The 18,881-nt window shown below is 41.6% G+C and overlaps 1 protein-coding gene across 2 annotated transcripts in view; it reads right to left on the bottom strand.

Moving 5' to 3' along the window:
* The window catches only part of Pax3 (paired box 3), a 97,005-nt gene that overhangs the window by 18,864 nt on the left and 59,260 nt on the right, over positions 1 to 18,881 (bottom strand). For both annotated transcript variants that reach the window (XM_034498094.2, XM_034498096.2), the window contains exons 5-7: positions 13,324 to 13,529; positions 3,079 to 3,244; positions 2,096 to 2,310 (exon numbers count right to left, since the gene is read on the bottom strand). In XM_034498094.2, coding sequence (XP_034353985.1) covers positions 2,096 to 2,310; positions 3,079 to 3,244; positions 13,324 to 13,529 — 587 coding nt within the window. The remainder of the gene's footprint in view (positions 1 to 2,095; positions 2,311 to 3,078; positions 3,245 to 13,323; positions 13,530 to 18,881) is intronic.

The following is an 18,881-nucleotide window of genomic DNA, read 5'->3' as shown; positions in this document are numbered from 1 at the left end:
CAGCCCGGAAGATCCCTTTCTAATGCATCTGTTTAGGCAATACTTCTATAGCCATATTCTCTAACCACTGGAGGCTAACCATGACCCTTACAGAGTTCAAGGTCATGCTGCTTTCATTACAACTGAAGAAAATAAAGTTCTAAGACATTCTAGTGAAGTCCTGCCTGTCACAGAAGCAGCTCCCGCCATAGGTGACTCTCATGAGAACTTTCAACCAAATTAATCCAATAATAAGCTGTTCTCTGTGGAGCTGGAGAGATGCCTCAGCACCGGCTGCTTTTCCAGAGGACCTGGGTTCAATTCCCAGCACCTTACAGGGCAGCTCACAACTGCTGTAACTGGAGTTCCAGAGAACCTGCCATCCTCACACAGGCAGGAAAAATACCAATGCACATAGAAATAAATAAAAAAATAAAAAAAAATAAAAAAGGAAGAAAACGCTGTTCTCTGGCCTCCAAGTGACTGCTGTTCAAACTTACACAGCCTTTCCATGCTGCTTGTAAACTCTGGAAGAAGTTTCTAGATGAAACTCTGAGCCTTAAAAAGCTGGCTGTCTGAGAGGAAGCCTGTCATTGTCATGTAAAATCGCATCCCCAAATGCCAGCACTTGGAAATCAAAGGAGCTAAAGGCCTTCCATTGTTTTCCTGCTGTTATTTCCCTGCTGAGGTTTAAAGCCACCTCTTGCACTTTTTTTTTTTTTTTTTTTTTTTTTTTTTCCCCTCTTTCCCTAAGCCCAGGATGTGCTATAGGAATCTATAAAACTTAATTACATTTACTGTTACAAAAAAGGATTTATGAACTTTTGCCTTGAGGCGGAAATGTTTATTTCATTGCCTTTGCCATCCAGTCTTTTCAACTCCTGTGGCTTTGAACTTCTCAGCTGCTCAGAGTTATCACCGTTGCACAGAGCCGGAGAGCTCTGCTCCGGAGATGCACACCACAAGTTGAAGAACCCAGGGAAGGCAAAGATATACGAGTCGTTATTTTGGCCACCCTTTGTGCCATTAAAATCTCATTTTCTGCCTATTAGAACACCCTCTCCGTGCTTAGGCAGCGGTGATAGTCCGTGATTAGTGTGTAATTGAGTATAATTGTCTTTTCGCTTTTCATTTGTGTCATCCTGAGCTTCTCTCTGTTTTTCTAACCACCGAGGGGAAAAAAAGAAGTAGAGAAAAGATAAAGCTGTTAAAACTCTCACTCTCGGCCCCAAAGAGATCCACGATTGCAATTATAGATTGCAGTGCCTTTGTGACATTTCTCCAAATTTACTGGGTGGCTCTCCACGCCACCTGGCCCAACTGTTCTCTAATAAAATCAAGCTATCTGTATTTAAACAACTGCTAACAATGTCAAGTTCAGACAGATGCCACATGTAGGAAATTTAACCATCCCTCTGACATGCAATTATCAGGGCAATTTATTAATGCAATCCCCCACGAAAAACTCATAGTTCAATGCAAATTAGAAAAACAATTACAATGTCCAAATATTTATATAGTCCCAAAGACTAGCAATTCTCTCAATTTGTATTCTTATAACTCATCATTCATTGTATTCCTCTCTCTCCCTCCCTCCTTCCCTCCCTCCCTTCTTTTCTTTCCTTCTCCCCTTTTCCCTTCTCATTTCTCTCTATATACAGTTTTTCTGCTTCCTCCCCAACTGCCCTGTCAGAGCTTTGGTGTTTTCTGATGAGGATTTTTTTACTCAAAATTCTGCCAGATGACCAAATACCACTTGAAACAGACAAACAAACAAAAAACCAAAAGAAAAGAAACCCCAGCAGGTTTGTAAGGCTTTCAGTCACAGCTCGGAGCTAGGGACAGAAAAGACACAAGACAAATGCTTGACAACTGAGCATAAACACAGTCTCCATGATTGTGTTAGAAGTCACTTGAATTTCAAGTCCAAGCTACAACTTTTGATGCCTCCAGTAGAAAGGGAAGAGAGAAAGGAAACTTGAAAACTGAAATCATGTGGCTTGTATAAGGAATACATTATGGTTTACATTTGGCAATTCATTATACCGCTGCCTCGGGGAATTGACTCTTTGGTTCTGGTAACGGCAAATCATCTGTCCAGAAACCCGGGACTGACCTGAGGTGAAAGGCCATTGCCAATGGCGGGGTTCATGGGGTTGGAGGGCCCGGACGGAGGCACAAAGCTGTCCGTATAGCTTGAAAATCCATGCCTGGTGCTGGGGAGGCAGTAGGCAGAGCTGCTGTCTGCGTTCGAAGGGATAGTGTTTTGGTGTACAGTGCTCGGAGGAAGCGGCTGAGGTCTGTGAACGGTGCTGCTGGGATCTGACACGGCTGAAAGGAAGAAGATGAGCAACCATGATGGTCTCTGGTAGATAGACCAGCAGAGCTAGTTCAATGCGAAAGTTCCCATTAATGGTCACCCATTGGTCAGATACTACCTACCGTGAACTTCTGAGTGCATTCCCAAACATGCATATGTAAAATCACACGACAAATACAGGTGCGTCTGTCTACGTAACTATATATATGAATGCTCATGGCACACTCACCTGGAATATCCACACAAATATCACACTGGCAATACTAACAAGCTAGTTTGGGCAATGAACCACTAAAGGTACCCAATTTCTCATCAAATGTACTCTTAAAGCATTAACATATGTTGAGAACGTGAGAGTTTCAAGTGTTGAAAACAGTCTTTCACAACCCTGAAACAACAGTCTTACAATTTAAACATTTCCCTCTTGTCCTAACAAACGATGACTTTACCAAAGCTTCCCTTCCCTGAATTACTACTATTGCAACTAGATACAGTCCTAGAACCTCAGCCGATAGCAACTAGGGGAGAAAAATCCCATGTTTCTTTGGGAACGTTGCATTGGTTTTAGTCCAATGAAATAATGCTACATCACTTCAAGAGTAGCACAAACTATTTCTGAGACACAGCAGGTATGTATAGGGAAAGCTGATCTCTCATACGATTGGCACATCAACAGTATCAATGTCAGTCGGCATCACAGACAAAATTCCCTGTGTCAACAGGGAATGGAAAGCAAGTGGGAGTTACATTTTCATCCCCTCTTTTCTCCTCCTAGATACCTTGCGGAATAGACGTGGGCTGGTAAGAGGTCTCCGACAGCTGGTATGTTGGCAGGGTCGGCATGGCGGTGGGAGGGAATCCCCCCGGAATGAGATGGTTGAAAGCCATCAGCTGATTGGCTCCAGCTTGCTTCCTCCATCTTGCACGGCGGTTGCTAAACCAGACCTATGGATTTAATTTAAAATTTGAGGATTTCACTGATGAAATAATAGTACACTCTTAATGAATTTTTCATGGTAAAACAGATTAAAGGCCCCTTACTGACAGGGGAAATACAGGCAAAAGCCCTCTATCTTCTGTGATATGTCAGGGTGAAAGGGGAGTTAAATGTCAGGGGTCAGGAAAGGGACTGTATGGACCCTACATGGATTTGCATCAGCTCTAGCAAAGCTGGTGATAACAGTGGGCAGGGACAATTGAGCAGGGTTCCAAACAGGAAGTGTTCTTTATGGCTGTTACCAATGCCCTTCATCCTCATATGACAGCTTTCGAGGACATCCATGAGGCACTTGGACAACCCCACACACCAACATGCACACACAAAGCAAAGGTCCTAAATTTGACCTGACTGATTATATACACCAAGCCTTGGGCTATCTGTCTATTAGTCTATTTCTGTAGGTCTATAATCAGTCTTAAGTATAGGTTCTAGATCAGTGGTTCTCAACCTTCCTGAAGTTGCAACCCGTTAATACAGCTCCTCATGTTACGGTGACCCTCAACCATAAAACTATTTTCACTGCTGCTTTATAACTGTGATTTTGCTACTGTTATGAATCATAACTTAAATATCTGTATTTTCTGGTGGTCTTAGGTGACTCCTGTGAAATGGCCATTTAACCCCCGCACCAAGGGGTCATGACCCACAGGGTGAAAAACACTGTCCCAGATAGTTACATGAATTGAACAAAAGTTCATACACGTAGAGCTGTTTTCCCATCTCTTTCAAATGTGACACACCACACTGGTCTCAATTAGACTAGATGCTGATGAAGTACTTCAAACAAAAGGAAAGATTTTTTTGCAATGCAAATAGTTTATTATTTCTTTTGGTACCTGTGTTTTGTACCATTATGCTCTGTGTTAACACTATACTAATCACCCTGTGTTCAGAAAAATCTGTTGAAAAATAATATTTCTTCCAGTAATTCAAAGCCCATGTCTTTCTTGTGTCAAATGAAAAGAGAAAAAGATACCAACCAGAAATATAACGGAATGTCTAACATGTCGAATGATACTATATAGGTCTTTAATACACCTTGCGATCTTGCCCAATTATGATTTAAACCTGAATAATTAAAATGTAAAACAAAACTTGCAGTAAATTTTTCAGGGTACACACATAGTATTTACCATACTACAGGAGAGGATTCCTATCAATTAAAAGTATTAATCTTTCTATGCAAAAGTTCACTGAGATTTAACATGGCAGGAAACATAGCACTTGAAGCTGAAGGGTTAGGAGGGGATGGGATGGGAGTTTGGGATTCAGGCAGCTCCTCCACAGAGCCCAAAAGAATGGCTCACAAGACACAGAAACTCTGTGTTAGGAAGTCAGGGAATCAAAAAAACTTTAAAGTGGGGACAAAGTTTCTGCTCATTTTAAAAGTTGGCCAAGATTGTCACAAGGAATATCTCTCTAGATACAGGTCACAGTGGAGTGCAGAAAGACGTGACCAGCCTGGCTAAGGAAAGAGAATTTAACAGAGAAAGTCCTTGCCTAGAATACATATGGGAGGTAACTGCAAGAGCCCATTCTTGCCTTTCACCATGCTGGTTCCAGGGATTGAACTCAGGTCATCAGGCTTAGTGGCAAGCTCCTTTACCCACTGAGTCCCAAATACAAGCTTTAAATAATCGTTATGTTTCCAAGGGGAAAAGAAGGTAATCCAGTATTTTCCCATGCTGATAAATAATTGAATCAGAGCTTCACTTGACTTAATAAATTCCCACCTGGTGTCACAGAACCAGGAACACTCCATTTCAAGCCTGCATTTGGTTGTGTTTTTCTCCCTACAAGACTAAACTATTATGAATCCCAGGGCATCATGGGAAGAAAACCATTTTCAAGGAAGAGCTTGGCACAATTCATCTTAATGGAAGAAGAGTCTAGGGGTGAGAATTTATGCCTGAAGGTACTTACCCTACCACCCACTGTAGTAGAACTTTACATGATAAAGCTATAAAGATTAAAAGACCTTCTGATTCAGGAATTGCTGTGTTCCAGATTTCTGTGCTATCCTGGGAGAAGTGAATTGCTAGATGCCCTGAGGTGACATTATTAGTGTAGTCACCATCCTGAATTCCAGTGCACCCCTCCAGGAAGCACTTAGAAACCCACACTTGGATATTGCAGAAACATGTTGCCGGATTTTCTACCCGCTACCTTCTATAACCTTTAGATAAACAAGTCTGGTTAGATTGACTGGGATTGGCTATGCCTGAGTTCCCCAGGAAGCTCAGCATATCACTGCTTCAAAGTGCAGTCTCCCAATGCCATAGCCCAAGGCTGAGAAGTAGACGTTGGCTTTGCTCAAATAATAATGGCGAAATATCACCCCTTTCCACACGTACATTCAAAAGACAGAATTCAAACAAACTAGGTAGCTATGGAGTTGAAGTTGGTGCTCATTTTCTTTCCCCAAACTGATTCTCATAAGCACTGGAGACATAGCATAAACCCATGAAAAGTTTATTTTTAAACGTTTATGGTATGGTACTGGTTATAGCTATGATTAAAAACTAAAAATAAAAACCTCTTTCTCCTTTTTTGCGGGGGCAGGTCACAAGGGTGAGAGGCCATACCTGGGAGGACTGGGAAGTGAGTGTGATCCGGCTTCATGATATGAAATTCCCATATAATCAATAAAAATATTATGTAAAAAACAACTGACTGGAAGGATCTAGGCGGTTATAGTTCAGCGGTAAGAATTCGCCTACCATGTAAGAGACCTCAGGTTCAAAGTCTAACATTACAATAAAAAAAAAAATCAAGAAAATAGTTTCTCAACTAATCAAATTTTTACTGGAAAAAAAAAAAAGCTTTCACCAGGAAGTTTAGGGTTTCCAAAGGGGGTGGGGGTGGGGGGGAATCCACTATTTAAACTGAAACTCCCTCTATCCAGAGCACTGTTCTAGAGAGAACCAGGCCCAGTGAGGCCCAACCTGCTTGTTTCTGGCCATTTTTAACCATCTAGCCAATGCCAACCTCAGTATTTCTAGAACCTCCTATGCCTGCCAGACACATCACTAAAGGAAAAACATACTGATGATGAAGACAGTATTCAGCTTTTGCCTTGTGTTTTGAAACTCAGTAAACATCTTCAATTTCCAGTTGAAAAAAAAAAAGGAAAACTGTCCTTAAAATGACCTTTATTGTAAAGACATTTATTGACTAAGCATGGGGTACTGGACTGGTGTCATCACCCTATACCTAACTGAAGAAGAAACACCTCCCATAACTCAGCATAGAATCACCATTATACTCAGAAGCTTTCTATGACTCAAGTATAGAATCATCAATTCCTAGTAGGCAATCAAACACAAAATTGACTGTATTGTGTGAATGCACAATATGGGATGGTTCCATCCCCAACATGGAGAGATAATTTATGACTTGGTTACAATTATTAAAAATGTCTCTTTATCAGGGGCTGAAAAGATGATTCGACAATTAAGTGCACTGGCTGCTCCTTCAGAGGACCCAGGTTTGGTTCTAAGCAGCCATGTGATGACTCGCAACCGTCTGTAACTCCAGTTACAGGGAATTCAAACCTCTTTTCCAGACTCCTCATGCACTAGGCATCCATGTGGTGCACAGACATAAATGAGAGCAAAATGCTCACACACATTTTTAAAAAATGTTTTTAAAGAAATTCCTTCATATTTTGAAAAGAGTAACCATAGCACCAGAAACAAACTTGTCTTTGATGTTCTAAGAGTGTCTTTGGCAGTAAGGCAGATAGACCAAGGTTTACAAAGTCAGCTACATAGCTGTTAAGTGTAATTCTTTGACCTATAAGTCAATGTAATTTTATTCTCTCTACATCCTCTCTTCTGGCTTCCCAATGATGCTGACACATATTGGTTGATTGATAGCCTATCGTACATAGTTAATTGCCTGCAATTATCTGTGTAATCTCAAATACATTAAATATAATCCCAAATCAAGTTTTTATTTCAATTGGTGAATAGCAGCCTGGCTCAGTTTTACCTGTCCAAAGTCTTTTAGTTTTGTTATTGAGTCCATCAATAAGATGAGTTACACTTCTTAAAAAAAAAAAAATCTTTGGGTGGGTTTCTACATTATAATAATGTCCGATGGTTATGTGAAGTAAAATTCAAATCATTCAAAGGTTCCCTATAGCATCGTGATAACTATGAGGGGAAAAAAATAATGTATGTAAAACCAAGAATACAATTTTCATAGAATGTCCCTTTGTAACGGTTAGGTTTCCGACTTGTTCAGACTCAACCCTGTCAGTTGGGGTGGAGTGGATCACTGCTTCCACAGTGAAGAACATGTAGGGATGGCCCCATGCAGACCAGTCAGAGGTCAAACCCCAGCTCCCTACTTACCACCTTTGCTTAGTGCCTGTAGAGTTCTGTTCTCTCATTTGCTAGATGAGAAATATACAAACCTGCCTCAAGACACAGTTGTAATCGTTTAAGAGGTCGATGTGATAAAGCACTTAAAAGAATGTGTAGCAGCTACAAGCGTTCAACAAATACTCACTATTAAACTCTCACATGGACACTTCTGAGAAATCCAAGTAAACTCAAGCCTGGCTTACTGTTTGTCGCTCTGTGGTCAACAACCAAGGCCTTTTGTGCCAACTAGTAAACAGGGAAGTGCCCACAGAACACCTCGGATAGTTGGGAGCCAGTTTGACTTGAATGGTGGCTTAGGTCAAATTTGCTTCCAAGTTTCATGGATTAGTGCTAATTGTCCCACGGTGTGAGCCTAATTTCAGCCATCAATAAATTGCTTGTTGCCATTTTTGGTTTGTCCTCCAAGGCAGTCTAACCTACATTATTCCAGATGGGTTATTTCAAATGCAATTTGAAAAATGGGAAGGAAAGCATAGTACTCCATCCTTTGAAAGAGAATTCCACGGGACTGTAAAATGCTTCATTAAGCACTAGCTTCTGTGATGTGTACTGCTACCAAGCCAAGGAGAATACATGCCAAGTAGGTAACTTCGGGACATATGGCTGGTTCCCCAGGCCCTCTCACTCACTCCTATCTCCTTCCTCTTCCAATGCTCTGCTCTCCCCAGCCCTCTCTCCCATCATTGCTGCCACCCAGCCTATGTGGAGGGGGAGCAGGCAGAGGAGGAGAACTGCCATGTCCTCACAGGTTCACGGACACATGTAAGCCCAATCATCTGTATCTTAACACATCAAGGGCAATGTCCTGTGGCAAGTGGCAAGTGACTATAGTTCCATTCCATTATGGAGCTCAGGGTTTTCTCTACCTATTCTACCTCCCCAACTATAGAGGAATGTTAGGTGACTTTAGAACTCCTTTTGGCTTTCCTGAGGATCCCAAACTTGTAGTACAGAGGATCCTAAGAAATCATGCTGCCTAATAGAGTTTCCCCCCTTTTCTCACTTTATTTTATTTTAGTCTGTAGTATTTTGCCTTCATGTATATCCATGCCTGTATATGTATGTCCATGTACACGCATGCCAGATGCCCAAGGAAGCCAGAAGAGGTCATTGGATCTCCTGGAACTGAAGTTACTGATAGGTACGAGCTGCTGTGTAGGTGTTGAGAATTGAACCAGGGTCCTCTGCAAGAGCACCAAGTGCTCATAACCACTGATCTGTCTCTCCAGCCCCTCCTAGTAGCTTTCAGTTTAGGGATAAGGGAGAGATGATATTTGATATTATAAAATCCAGAGACACTGTCCCTAGCTAACACTTATGTAAACAGACAGACCACACACACACACACACACACACACACACTTGTGAAATAATCTCATGTTACCCAGCTCTTCGGAAATTCATCCACATTTACCCTGGTGGTCCTTGAACCCATACTGAGATCACCTGGTATAATTTACCCTATACTTTTAAAAAGTGAAACTCAAGTCCAAATTCAACAAAACAAACGTTCTTGGCAAACTGGGCCCAGAAGCCACACCTTCTCCCTCCTGGTCAAATGCTGTTTCCACAGGTAGCTGTCCTTCATGTCTTCTCTCTTCTTGACAGTAAGAAACTGGCCTGGTTCATTCTGAGGAGAAATGCTTACTAAATTGTTTACATGCCATAAATATTTGCAAAAAATTTTATCTAATTTAAACTTTCATGTTCCCATTATTTTGCTCATGAACAGCTACCCAAAGAATTCAACTAGTAGTCTGTCTTTGTCTTCTTGTTGCTGGTTTTTTTTTTCTTCTCCTCCTCTTTTGACATTATTTCTAGGCAGAGTCTTTGCTCCACGACAGGGGATCTTAGGTTGCTGTGTGCTCAGATTTGGCAGTAAAAAAAACACAACTGTCCAAATGAATTGCTATGAAACACTGACAAAGGCCTAAGTTATTATAGCTTTAGTTTCATCTCTATTCAGAAGAGACTGGAAATATTTTTCCTCAAAAGGAGAGAACATGGAATGTAGACATGGTTTGGGGTTTGAGGGTTTGAGGTTTGGTTTTCCCAGGTGCCCCAAATTAAAGTAACTCACACTTTCTGGCTATCATTCAAACTGAGTTGATTTAGCTACTGCTCTCCCAGACCATCCTGAACACTCCAGCATTTTCTGCTGGCATTTTAATCAGTGATTAACTGCTCCCTTCTTTTTCCTGCTGGGTTAAGTAAAAGATCCATATGCTGGTTGTTCTAGGGAATTTGTTAGGCTGTAGATCATAGCCTGGTGCAAGACATGATGTGTCTCAGGGGAACTAAAGAAGCCATAAGGAATGTAAAAAGTCACCGGGTTAAAGCCACATTAAGACAGCTGTTACATTAATGAGGGCCCTGCTTTGGAGGGGAGGCCACCATATAGAAAAATATGAACCACTCTTTATTGGTTTGATCCCATGTCCTCTGAAAGTTTATAGGCTATTATTATTATTATGTTCTGGCCTTCACTGAGCCAGATGAGAATTTGAGGACTAAACAAGCTATGTGGGTTTGAAACTTATTCTGTTTCCTCCTTCGTTTTTGACAAAGGCAAGAACAAGATAGAGCAGGGATAAACACACTTAAGAGTTTAATTCTTCTTTGTCTCATCGTTGTGAGGTTTAGTTTTTATTCACACTGCATTCGAATCTGGTTATGGATCAGTCTTTTAAGCCCACCAGTATGCTGGCTTGCCCAGCCGTGAAGTACAAGAGCTAAATCCTGAAATCGAATGGACACTTCATAGGAAATCACTGAGCCTCAACACGCACTTAAACTAGTCAGTCACAGGACTCTATCAGGAGCAAAATAGATGTGATATGGCTTTTTAACGTATGTTATATCCATAGTTATAGTATTGCAACATAAGATAACTACTTCATCTCACTAGGATACAAAGTAAATGCATCCTGGTCCATGGCTAAAGAAGATGGGTTCTGTACTGTGCAAGAGAGGAGCACTCTGTCCCAGTGAAGTGGGTAGAATTCAACTGTTCCAATTTCTCTCTCTCTCTCTCTCTCTCTCTCTCTCTCTCTCTCTCTCCCTCCCTCCCTCCCTCCCTCCCTCCCTCTCTCCCTCTCTCCCTCCCCCTCCCCCTCCCCCTCCCCCTCCCCCTCTCTGTGTATGTGTGTATATCTAGTGTTCACATGAATAAGTTCATACATCATGTTCATCTACATGTTGAAGTACAAGATTGAGGTAGAGAGACTCAACTGAACGCAGAGCTAGAGGTGGTCAATGGAGCCAGCTTGGTGCTAGCCAACTTTCTCTGGTAACGTCTTATCTCCTCCCTCTGAGACTGAAATTATAGATATGCTGCCTTGCCTAACAGCATCTACATAAGTCCTGGAGATCCTGGCTATGGACCTCAAGGTCATTCAACAAGTGCTTTAACCACTGAGCAATCTCCCCAGTTAATACTTCCATTGTTAAATTGTCAGTCTCAGGAACCCTAGTGTATCCATGGCTCTTCTTGTGATCCTTCTAACCCACCTCCAACTTACACAATTGCTACCTACTTTCCACCTCGGGATACTTTCGCCATTACCCCATCCTTGCCAACCCCATCATCTCCTTGCCATTGCCCCCTGTGAGCCAGATAGCCTGATAGGCAAGCCTTAGTGGGTGTCCTGGGTCCGGCTCTGCACCATCTTCACCCAGCCTTCCTCTGTTCATACCAACCAGAGGGGACTAGTCCCTGATCCCTCAGGATGCCTGGATGGGAAAATGAGTTGTCATCTCATATGTAGCTCAGGCACTTCCAACTTTATCCCTTTGCTGTGTCCCTAGCTCAGTCCAATGTAGGTCATTTGACCGACATTCCAAAACTTCATCTTTCCTTTCCTCCATGCATAAGATGCATTTTCATCAGCACTTGAAACATCTACTTGATTTATTTGTTTGTTTGTGATTACTTTTATATGCTGACTTCATTGCCCTTATAAGACTACAGCTCCGGAAGAGAACTACTAGCCCATCTCTTCACCCTCTGACTCTTCTGATATGACTTAGACCATATGGGAGACTGAAGAGAGCAAGTACTCTCCCTAGACTCTGCAGCTCGAAGATGCTGCTGCAGCAGAAAAGGCAATGCCATGGACATGTAAAAGTGTTGAGTGTTGATAAATCTAGGGACCGTGTCAAAAATTGAGTAGCTCACTGCTCAAAAGCCTAACTTTAACCGTGAAATGCTTGGGTATATCACCTGGTATTTCCAGATAGAAAAACTAAATTTATAGGATGACCAAGAGTTCTGCAAATCCCTTAGTATTATATAATATACCCAAAAACTGAAGGGAAAGTTCACTGCTGATTATGAAAGCATTATTGTACACTCAAGTTAGACATGCCAACTAAAATAGCCCTTTCTAGAAGCCCTCCCAAAGAGTTGAAAACATAATTCAGGGTTGGAGAAATGTCTCAGCTGGTTAAAGGTACTTGAAATCAAGCAAAATGAGTCTGAACCCTAGAACCCATATGGAGGGAAAGATAACTCCTCTGAGCTGTCCTCTGACCTCTGGATATAATATGCACACAAAGAAATTAATTAATGTAAAAAAATAAAAAAATAATTAAATATGATCATTCTAGTTTTCTTTTTGTTGCTGTGATGAACTCAACCAGAAGCAACTAGAGGAAGAAAGGATTTATTTCATCTTATCCTTTATGGTCCATCATCCATTCAAGGAAGCCATGACATGAACCTGGAGGCAGGACCTGAATCACAGACCATAGAGGAACACTGCTTACTGGCTCGATTTCTCGGGTTCGTGCTCAACCTGGACCACTTGCCTAGGAATGGCTCCACGCCCAGTGGCTAGACTCTCCTGTATCAGTTAGCCCCTACAGACATGCTCATAGGTCAATCTGATGGAGGCAATTCCTCAGCTAGACACATTCCTCTTCCTACATGTGTCAAGTTGACAGCCAAAATCAGGCAACACAACGACCTTAAAATGATATAATTGCTTCCAAACTATTCAGTCCGTTAAAGAAGACAAGAGTATGTATTTTTGTACACTTTCCTAATGGAAAGGCCACAGTTGAAACACATCGGAGCCCGCGGTTTCTATCCTAGCAGGCAGCAATGTTAGTTTAGGTAATTATTTAATGAGCTGAAGTTTCTATTTCCTCATCCATAGATTGGGGATGGGAACTCGGTCAACTAAGGGCTTTGGTGATGATTCATGAGTTAATTTGTGTGAAATACAAGACTTAAAAGTGTGCCTCAAGCAAAAATAATCACTCCAAATGTGTTTGCTATTACCTGGGAACCTCAACAGCCATGTAGTTTCTGGTACACTATCAAGATCCTAATGCTGAGTGCACAGGAGTAGAATGAACTTCTGTGTGCTATAAACATAGCCTCCAACAATAACCAAAGCCTACAAACACTCGTTCACCCTAAGCTCTGCTGTTAATGTGGTTTTCTTGGTTTCGAACACTTCTCAGCTGTTTGTAAGGCTAGCACTCAGGAGGCCTATGACTTCATACCAGCCCGGACTACTTAGTAAGACCAAACAACGAAAAAGTTCCCCACGAGGATACCCTGGAGGTTCCTCCCTGGATCCCTGGGTCGGAGGAAGTCCCCCATGTCCGGGTTCGAGCATCAGTACCTGCACTCGGGCCTCGGTAAGCTTCGCCCTCTGGGCCAGCTCCTCTCTGGTGTAAATGTCTGGGTAATGGGTTCTCTCGAAAGCGCGCTCCAGTTCCTCCAGCTGCTCTGCGGTGAAGGTGGTTCTACTCCTGCGCTGCTTCCTCTTCAGGGGTAAATCAGGTTCAGAGTCAATGTCGGAGCCTTCGTCTGATTGAGGTGCAGAGGCTAAAAACACAGGGGGAAAAAAATGGTAAAGTTGTATCCAAAAGCAAGTCTTCCCAGCCACAGTAACTGGAAGCCTGAAGTACTTAGTGTCTTCTCGTGGACACTGACTCTCTATGTATCACACTATCGGGCTATTAAATGGTCCTCAGTATCTTCCCCTGTTCTGTCTCCCTGCAGCAAATCCCCCTTGAAGTATTTGCTCTGAGTATCCGTCATTCTGAGTTCTTAGGAGACGACGGGTCTTATTCCATTTTCACAGACCTGCACTCAGCACTCATCCGTGTAATAAATGAAACACATCTACCTACGTAGCCCAGGCTTGACCTCAAAATCCTCCTGCCTAATTCTCCCAAGTGCTGGGATTTCAAGTATGTGGCACCACACCCAGATTCTCTTCCTGATAAATTCCTACTAATGATGGAAGTGAACAAATGAGAGTTAAGTATAATATACATGTATATAAGAAAATGCCATAAGGAAACCAATTATTTTGTATGCTAACTTTAAATTTTAATTTTAAAAGATGCTATCTTTGAAGTAATTGCGATTTAAAATATTTTAAAATTGTCTTAGTACCAAAAAAAATAATGGATAACAGTAAACCATTAAGGATTCCCATATATTATAGGCTCCAATACTGTTGTGTTTTTTTTTTTTTTTTTTTTTTTAATCACATCACTAGAAACTGGGAAGTGCTTTAAGGAGAATTTCTGTTTTATTAATGGTTATCTCAAGAACTAATCCAAAAGAGAGACACTGTTTGATGAGCCATCCCTAAAGTGAAGTTCAAAGTCTGGGTCTCTGCTGAGGCGGAGTAGCAGCCTGGATTATTTGCCTGACTGCAGGAGCCCAGGGCGAAAAGAGAATGGTAGGCCCCCTGTTCAAAAGTTATCACAAGTTTCAGGAGAGCATTAATCAGTGCTTAGACCCTTCTCAGTACCCTGCATGACTGCACAGGACCAAAGAGACCCTGAAGCTGACCCTACTGTGGCTTCTCCCAAAGCAGCCTGTATTTTTCTATATTAATATGTGTGTGTGGGGGGGTGAGCTTTATAATTTAGTGTGCAAGTGACTAGAAAAAGAAATGGGGGCCAGAGAATGAGATAGAAATGACATGAACAACCCACTTCTTTTTGGGAAAGTGGGGAGCTGGTGTTGGGGGGTTGTTTTGTTTTTATTTGGCGCTTTTTTAAAGAGTTTTTGAGACAGGGTTTCTCTATATAGCCTTGGCTGTCCTGGACCTCACTCTGTAAACCAGGCTGGCCTTGAACTCACAGAGAACTACCTACCTCTGACTCCCGAATTCTGGGAATAAAAGCTTGGATCACCACCACCTACACCACCACCATCACAACCACCACCTACACCACCACCATCACAACCACCACCTACACCACCACCATCACAACCTACACCACCACCATCACAACCACCACCTACACCACCACCACCACTGAGCAAGATCTGAATTCTTAAAGCAAGAAGCTATAAGAAGAGTTTGAAAAGCTTTGGTGACATTTCTAGGCCATCATTTGATGGGGAGTAACATAGTTCTCCTTGTAGATACTAAGAACGTGTTAGTGCCTCCACCGCAAATTAATCCCCATAACAGAATACCTGTTGACCTATCAGGAGAAGTTTCTGTGATTAGAAGACATTCAAGCCCAGGGCACTGCACAGGAGAGCTGTCCTTACCAGATTCGGGGGACAAAAGGCAGAGAGCTGTCCACAGCTATCAGGGAGAGTCTGAGACATAAGCAGGAGCCACAGTGGCTTTGCTCCTAAGAACATTCAAATGCACCCTAAAACCTTCCCCAAAGAAGTGAGGACAGGGGTCAGCCTTCCGGAGAAGAGACTGGACTGTGCTGTGTCAAATGGACACACCAACAAGAAAACTACAGAGTCCTCAAGTCAACATCAAGGTAGGGGTGTCAAGATGGCCCAGTGGTTAAAGGTGCTTGCCACGTAAGCCTGACAAACTGAGTTTGGTCCCCAGGAATCGTGTAAGCATGAAAGGAGACTCTACACAGTTGTCCTCTGCTTTCCAGGTATACACCTGACATGTAAGCGTGCACGCACACACACCACATATACAACTCAGGCTGGTAGGATCAGACAAGCACTGAGAAAGCACAGTGAGTTCTATATTTGTAATTCCTTGTCCTTTTGAGGCAGGGTCCCACTGCTTAGCCAAAGCTAGCTTTAAACTCCATGTATACTCAAAGCTAGTGCCAAACTCATAACCTTCCTGCCTCAGCCTCCAGATAGTCAGGATCACAAGTGTCTGCTACCACACCAAGCTATGGATTGAAGTTTTTTTTTTTTTAAGTTTTATTATTTACAAATCTGAGGGTGGGGAATGAAGACACTGGAGTAACAGCACACATGTGGAGGTCAGAGGAAAACTTTCAGGACTCAGTTCTCTCCTTCCACCACGTGGGTCCTGGACAAACTCAGGTTGTCAGGCCTTAGAGCCCTCTGTCTGAACCCAATATTTCTAGTTTCTTAGGGGCAAATGTAATTCTGTCCTACAGAAATTTAAACTTCACTGTATTTTAGAACGAGTTATAAGCTTCCCAAAAGGTTAAATAGGTCCCTGGGTGTGATTTTAAGTTTTCTAATATTTTAACACCTCCATATTTGATGCACACCTAAGGGCTTTGAAAGGAGGAAGTGGTGAATTAGCCACTAATTAAAGAAGATACAGCTGGGAGCAAATGCACTTCACATAAAAGTAAAACCTACATATAAGGTATATTTAGTATGTTTGCATCATGTGATTGCTTTTTCACTTGCCCTTGCCTAATTTAATATAAAATCATCTCATTTAAGATAAATTCTAGTTTAGGTGTTAAATAGACTTCCTGAGGGGAGAAAGGACGGGGGCAGCACACACCTTTAAACCCAGAACTCAGGAGGCAGAGGCAGGCAGATCTCTGTGAGTTCAAGGCCAGCCTGGTCTACAGAGCAAGGTCCAGGACAGCCAGGGCTACACAGAGAAACTCTGTCTCAGAGAAGACCAAAAAAAAAAAAAAAAAAAAAGACTTCCTTTAACTATTAAAATATTTTAGAGAAATGTTAGCATGCTAAATAAAATGTCATGTATTACATTACAAACTTCAACAGCTCCGGATACTACCTATATGAACATATATTTGATAAATGTGAGCTAAATAGCAAAGCAATAACTTGTACACAACTTTAGAGCAGTGTTTCTCAAACATGTGAACCAACAGAACCACTCAGAAGCCTCTGAGAAGCAGTTTGGGAATCAGTAGCTGGGAGCTGGGCTCTTTCTCTGACACAAGCTCAGGAGATAACGAGACAGGTGTTAAATGACATTTGAAGAATAACGTCTAGCAAATATCCCACAGTATTAATTTTCCCTCTCAAAATTCCCAAGCATATAATAAACGCTTCCTGCCACAGTTCACTCACAACCGGCACTTTTTCATATGCATGTTTAAACTGTTCGCATGACACTCCTGGAGAAACAAATTGCCGATTTCCCAAGAAGGCACTTCATTTCCACAGACTGTCTTCCTTCCCATTCCAGATCTCTGTTGTTCTGATTTCTCTTTCACAGTGAATGTAGGTGAAAGGCTCAACAGAGTTAAAAATCTTTCCAGAAGCTTCCCCTGCCTGTGAGAACCTTAAATCTTCACGTCCACATTCTGTTACTCTGATCCCATTAGGATAAAGGTATGTGGAAATGTTCATGTTTCCTTGGGGACTCTCTGGGGTTATTAAATTCTCTCAAGTAAATATGATGTGCCATGCACTGTCAGGTCAATTAATCAAAATCATCTCTGGTTTCTGAAGAAAAAAATTGCTTGAATTTATAAGCACCACCAAGAGTTAATCCTGAGGGTCAAGACCACCATGTTTTACCTAACAACCAATATCCCCAGAAAATAAATTCTGTGATTTCAAGGCCCTCTCCCTGACTTGGGCCTCATGCTGGGAACTTGGCACACATTAGGTGCTTAATAATTGCAAGTTGAAAGAATGAATAAAAGTACATGGCAAACTTTCAATTTTCCTCTGACTCTGATTTCTGTAAGATAGAGACTCTGCTCTCTGTTAGTCTCTCAATATCTGTTTAGAGGTATTTGAGTCTATGAGGTTTTAAAAATTATTTTCAAAGTTTTCTAAGCATTTGTATAGGTCTATATGTCTTGGGAATGATTATTAATTTTTTGAAGAAGATTTTGTGTGTGAGAGAGAGAGGGAGAGAAAGAGGACAGAGAGAGAGAGAGAATGTTGAGGAACTACCTCAAGTTAACAATTAAAGACTCAGAATTTTTTAACTCAACAGGACAGCCTTTTCTACCACAAATAAAATTCTCTAATGAGGTAACAAATCACTACTTTTGCTTCTAAGCTGAAGTAGAAAGTGCTAGCCACCAGCATTTCAGGAGACAGAGAGGAAATTATTTCCTTGATTTCTCAACTGGAGAATTATTTGAACCAACTGATCATTCTTGGCAATACAAAGCCACAATTTTACAAGCTAATTGTAACTTCTCCCCATCTGTAAACCCTGAAAGGATGTGGGCTTTAAAATATGTAAAGTCAGCAATCCAAGGTTAATTGACCAGCTAGGAAAATCTAGCTCTTTCTAAGATGGAAATACTACTATTTCTTCTATTACTTAATAGAAGGAAAACTTAACATTTGTACAGAACCAACCTAATTCACAATAAGTAAGTGAATTTGGATTATTCAGTTTTCACCAGGAGTAAATCTCAATTTTAAGTCCCAATAACACATAGAGACTAGTTTCTTATAATTCATCTCTTAGCCACATTCTGCATTATCAGGCTAGTAGAGTGCGCTAGATAGTAGATCAGATGCACAATATGGAAAGGAAAGCAGCCTTTTAAAGGCAGCCTGATCCAAAGAAATAAAAGGTTTTCTCCTCCTCTTCCTCTTCCTCTTCCTCTTCCTCCTCCTCCTCCTCCTCCTCCTCCTCCTCCTCCTCCTCCTCCTCCTCCTCCTCCTCCTCCTCCTCCTTCTCTTTCTCCTCCTCTTCCATAGAATGCCTGATGCTGTGTCTTGGGACCTAGACAGGGAGATGTCTCAGCAATAAATTGCTAGGCTCTATAAACTAGTTCTATATGATCTCACTGATATCTTCATATCCAAAATGAATGTGTTCTATGACTCATTAGAGCGATTGTTTTCAAAGTTCAAATTTCAGAATAGCTCTCATTAAAAAAAAAAAAAAATTACACATCTCTACGTGTCACAGCTTAAGCACCACCTAAAATGCAAATGCTATTGCTTTGAGTTGTAACACGATTCACAGATTCTTTTAAATCTCAACCCTGAAGGTTACTTCACTGTGAA

This window comes from Arvicanthis niloticus, chromosome 3, assembly GCF_011762505.2.
Source record: "Arvicanthis niloticus isolate mArvNil1 chromosome 3, mArvNil1.pat.X, whole genome shotgun sequence".
NCBI classification, from domain to species: Eukaryota; Metazoa; Chordata; class Mammalia; order Rodentia; family Muridae; genus Arvicanthis; species Arvicanthis niloticus.
Note: the sequence above shows the minus strand (reverse complement) of the source record. Positions and strands in the feature narration are given on the sequence as shown.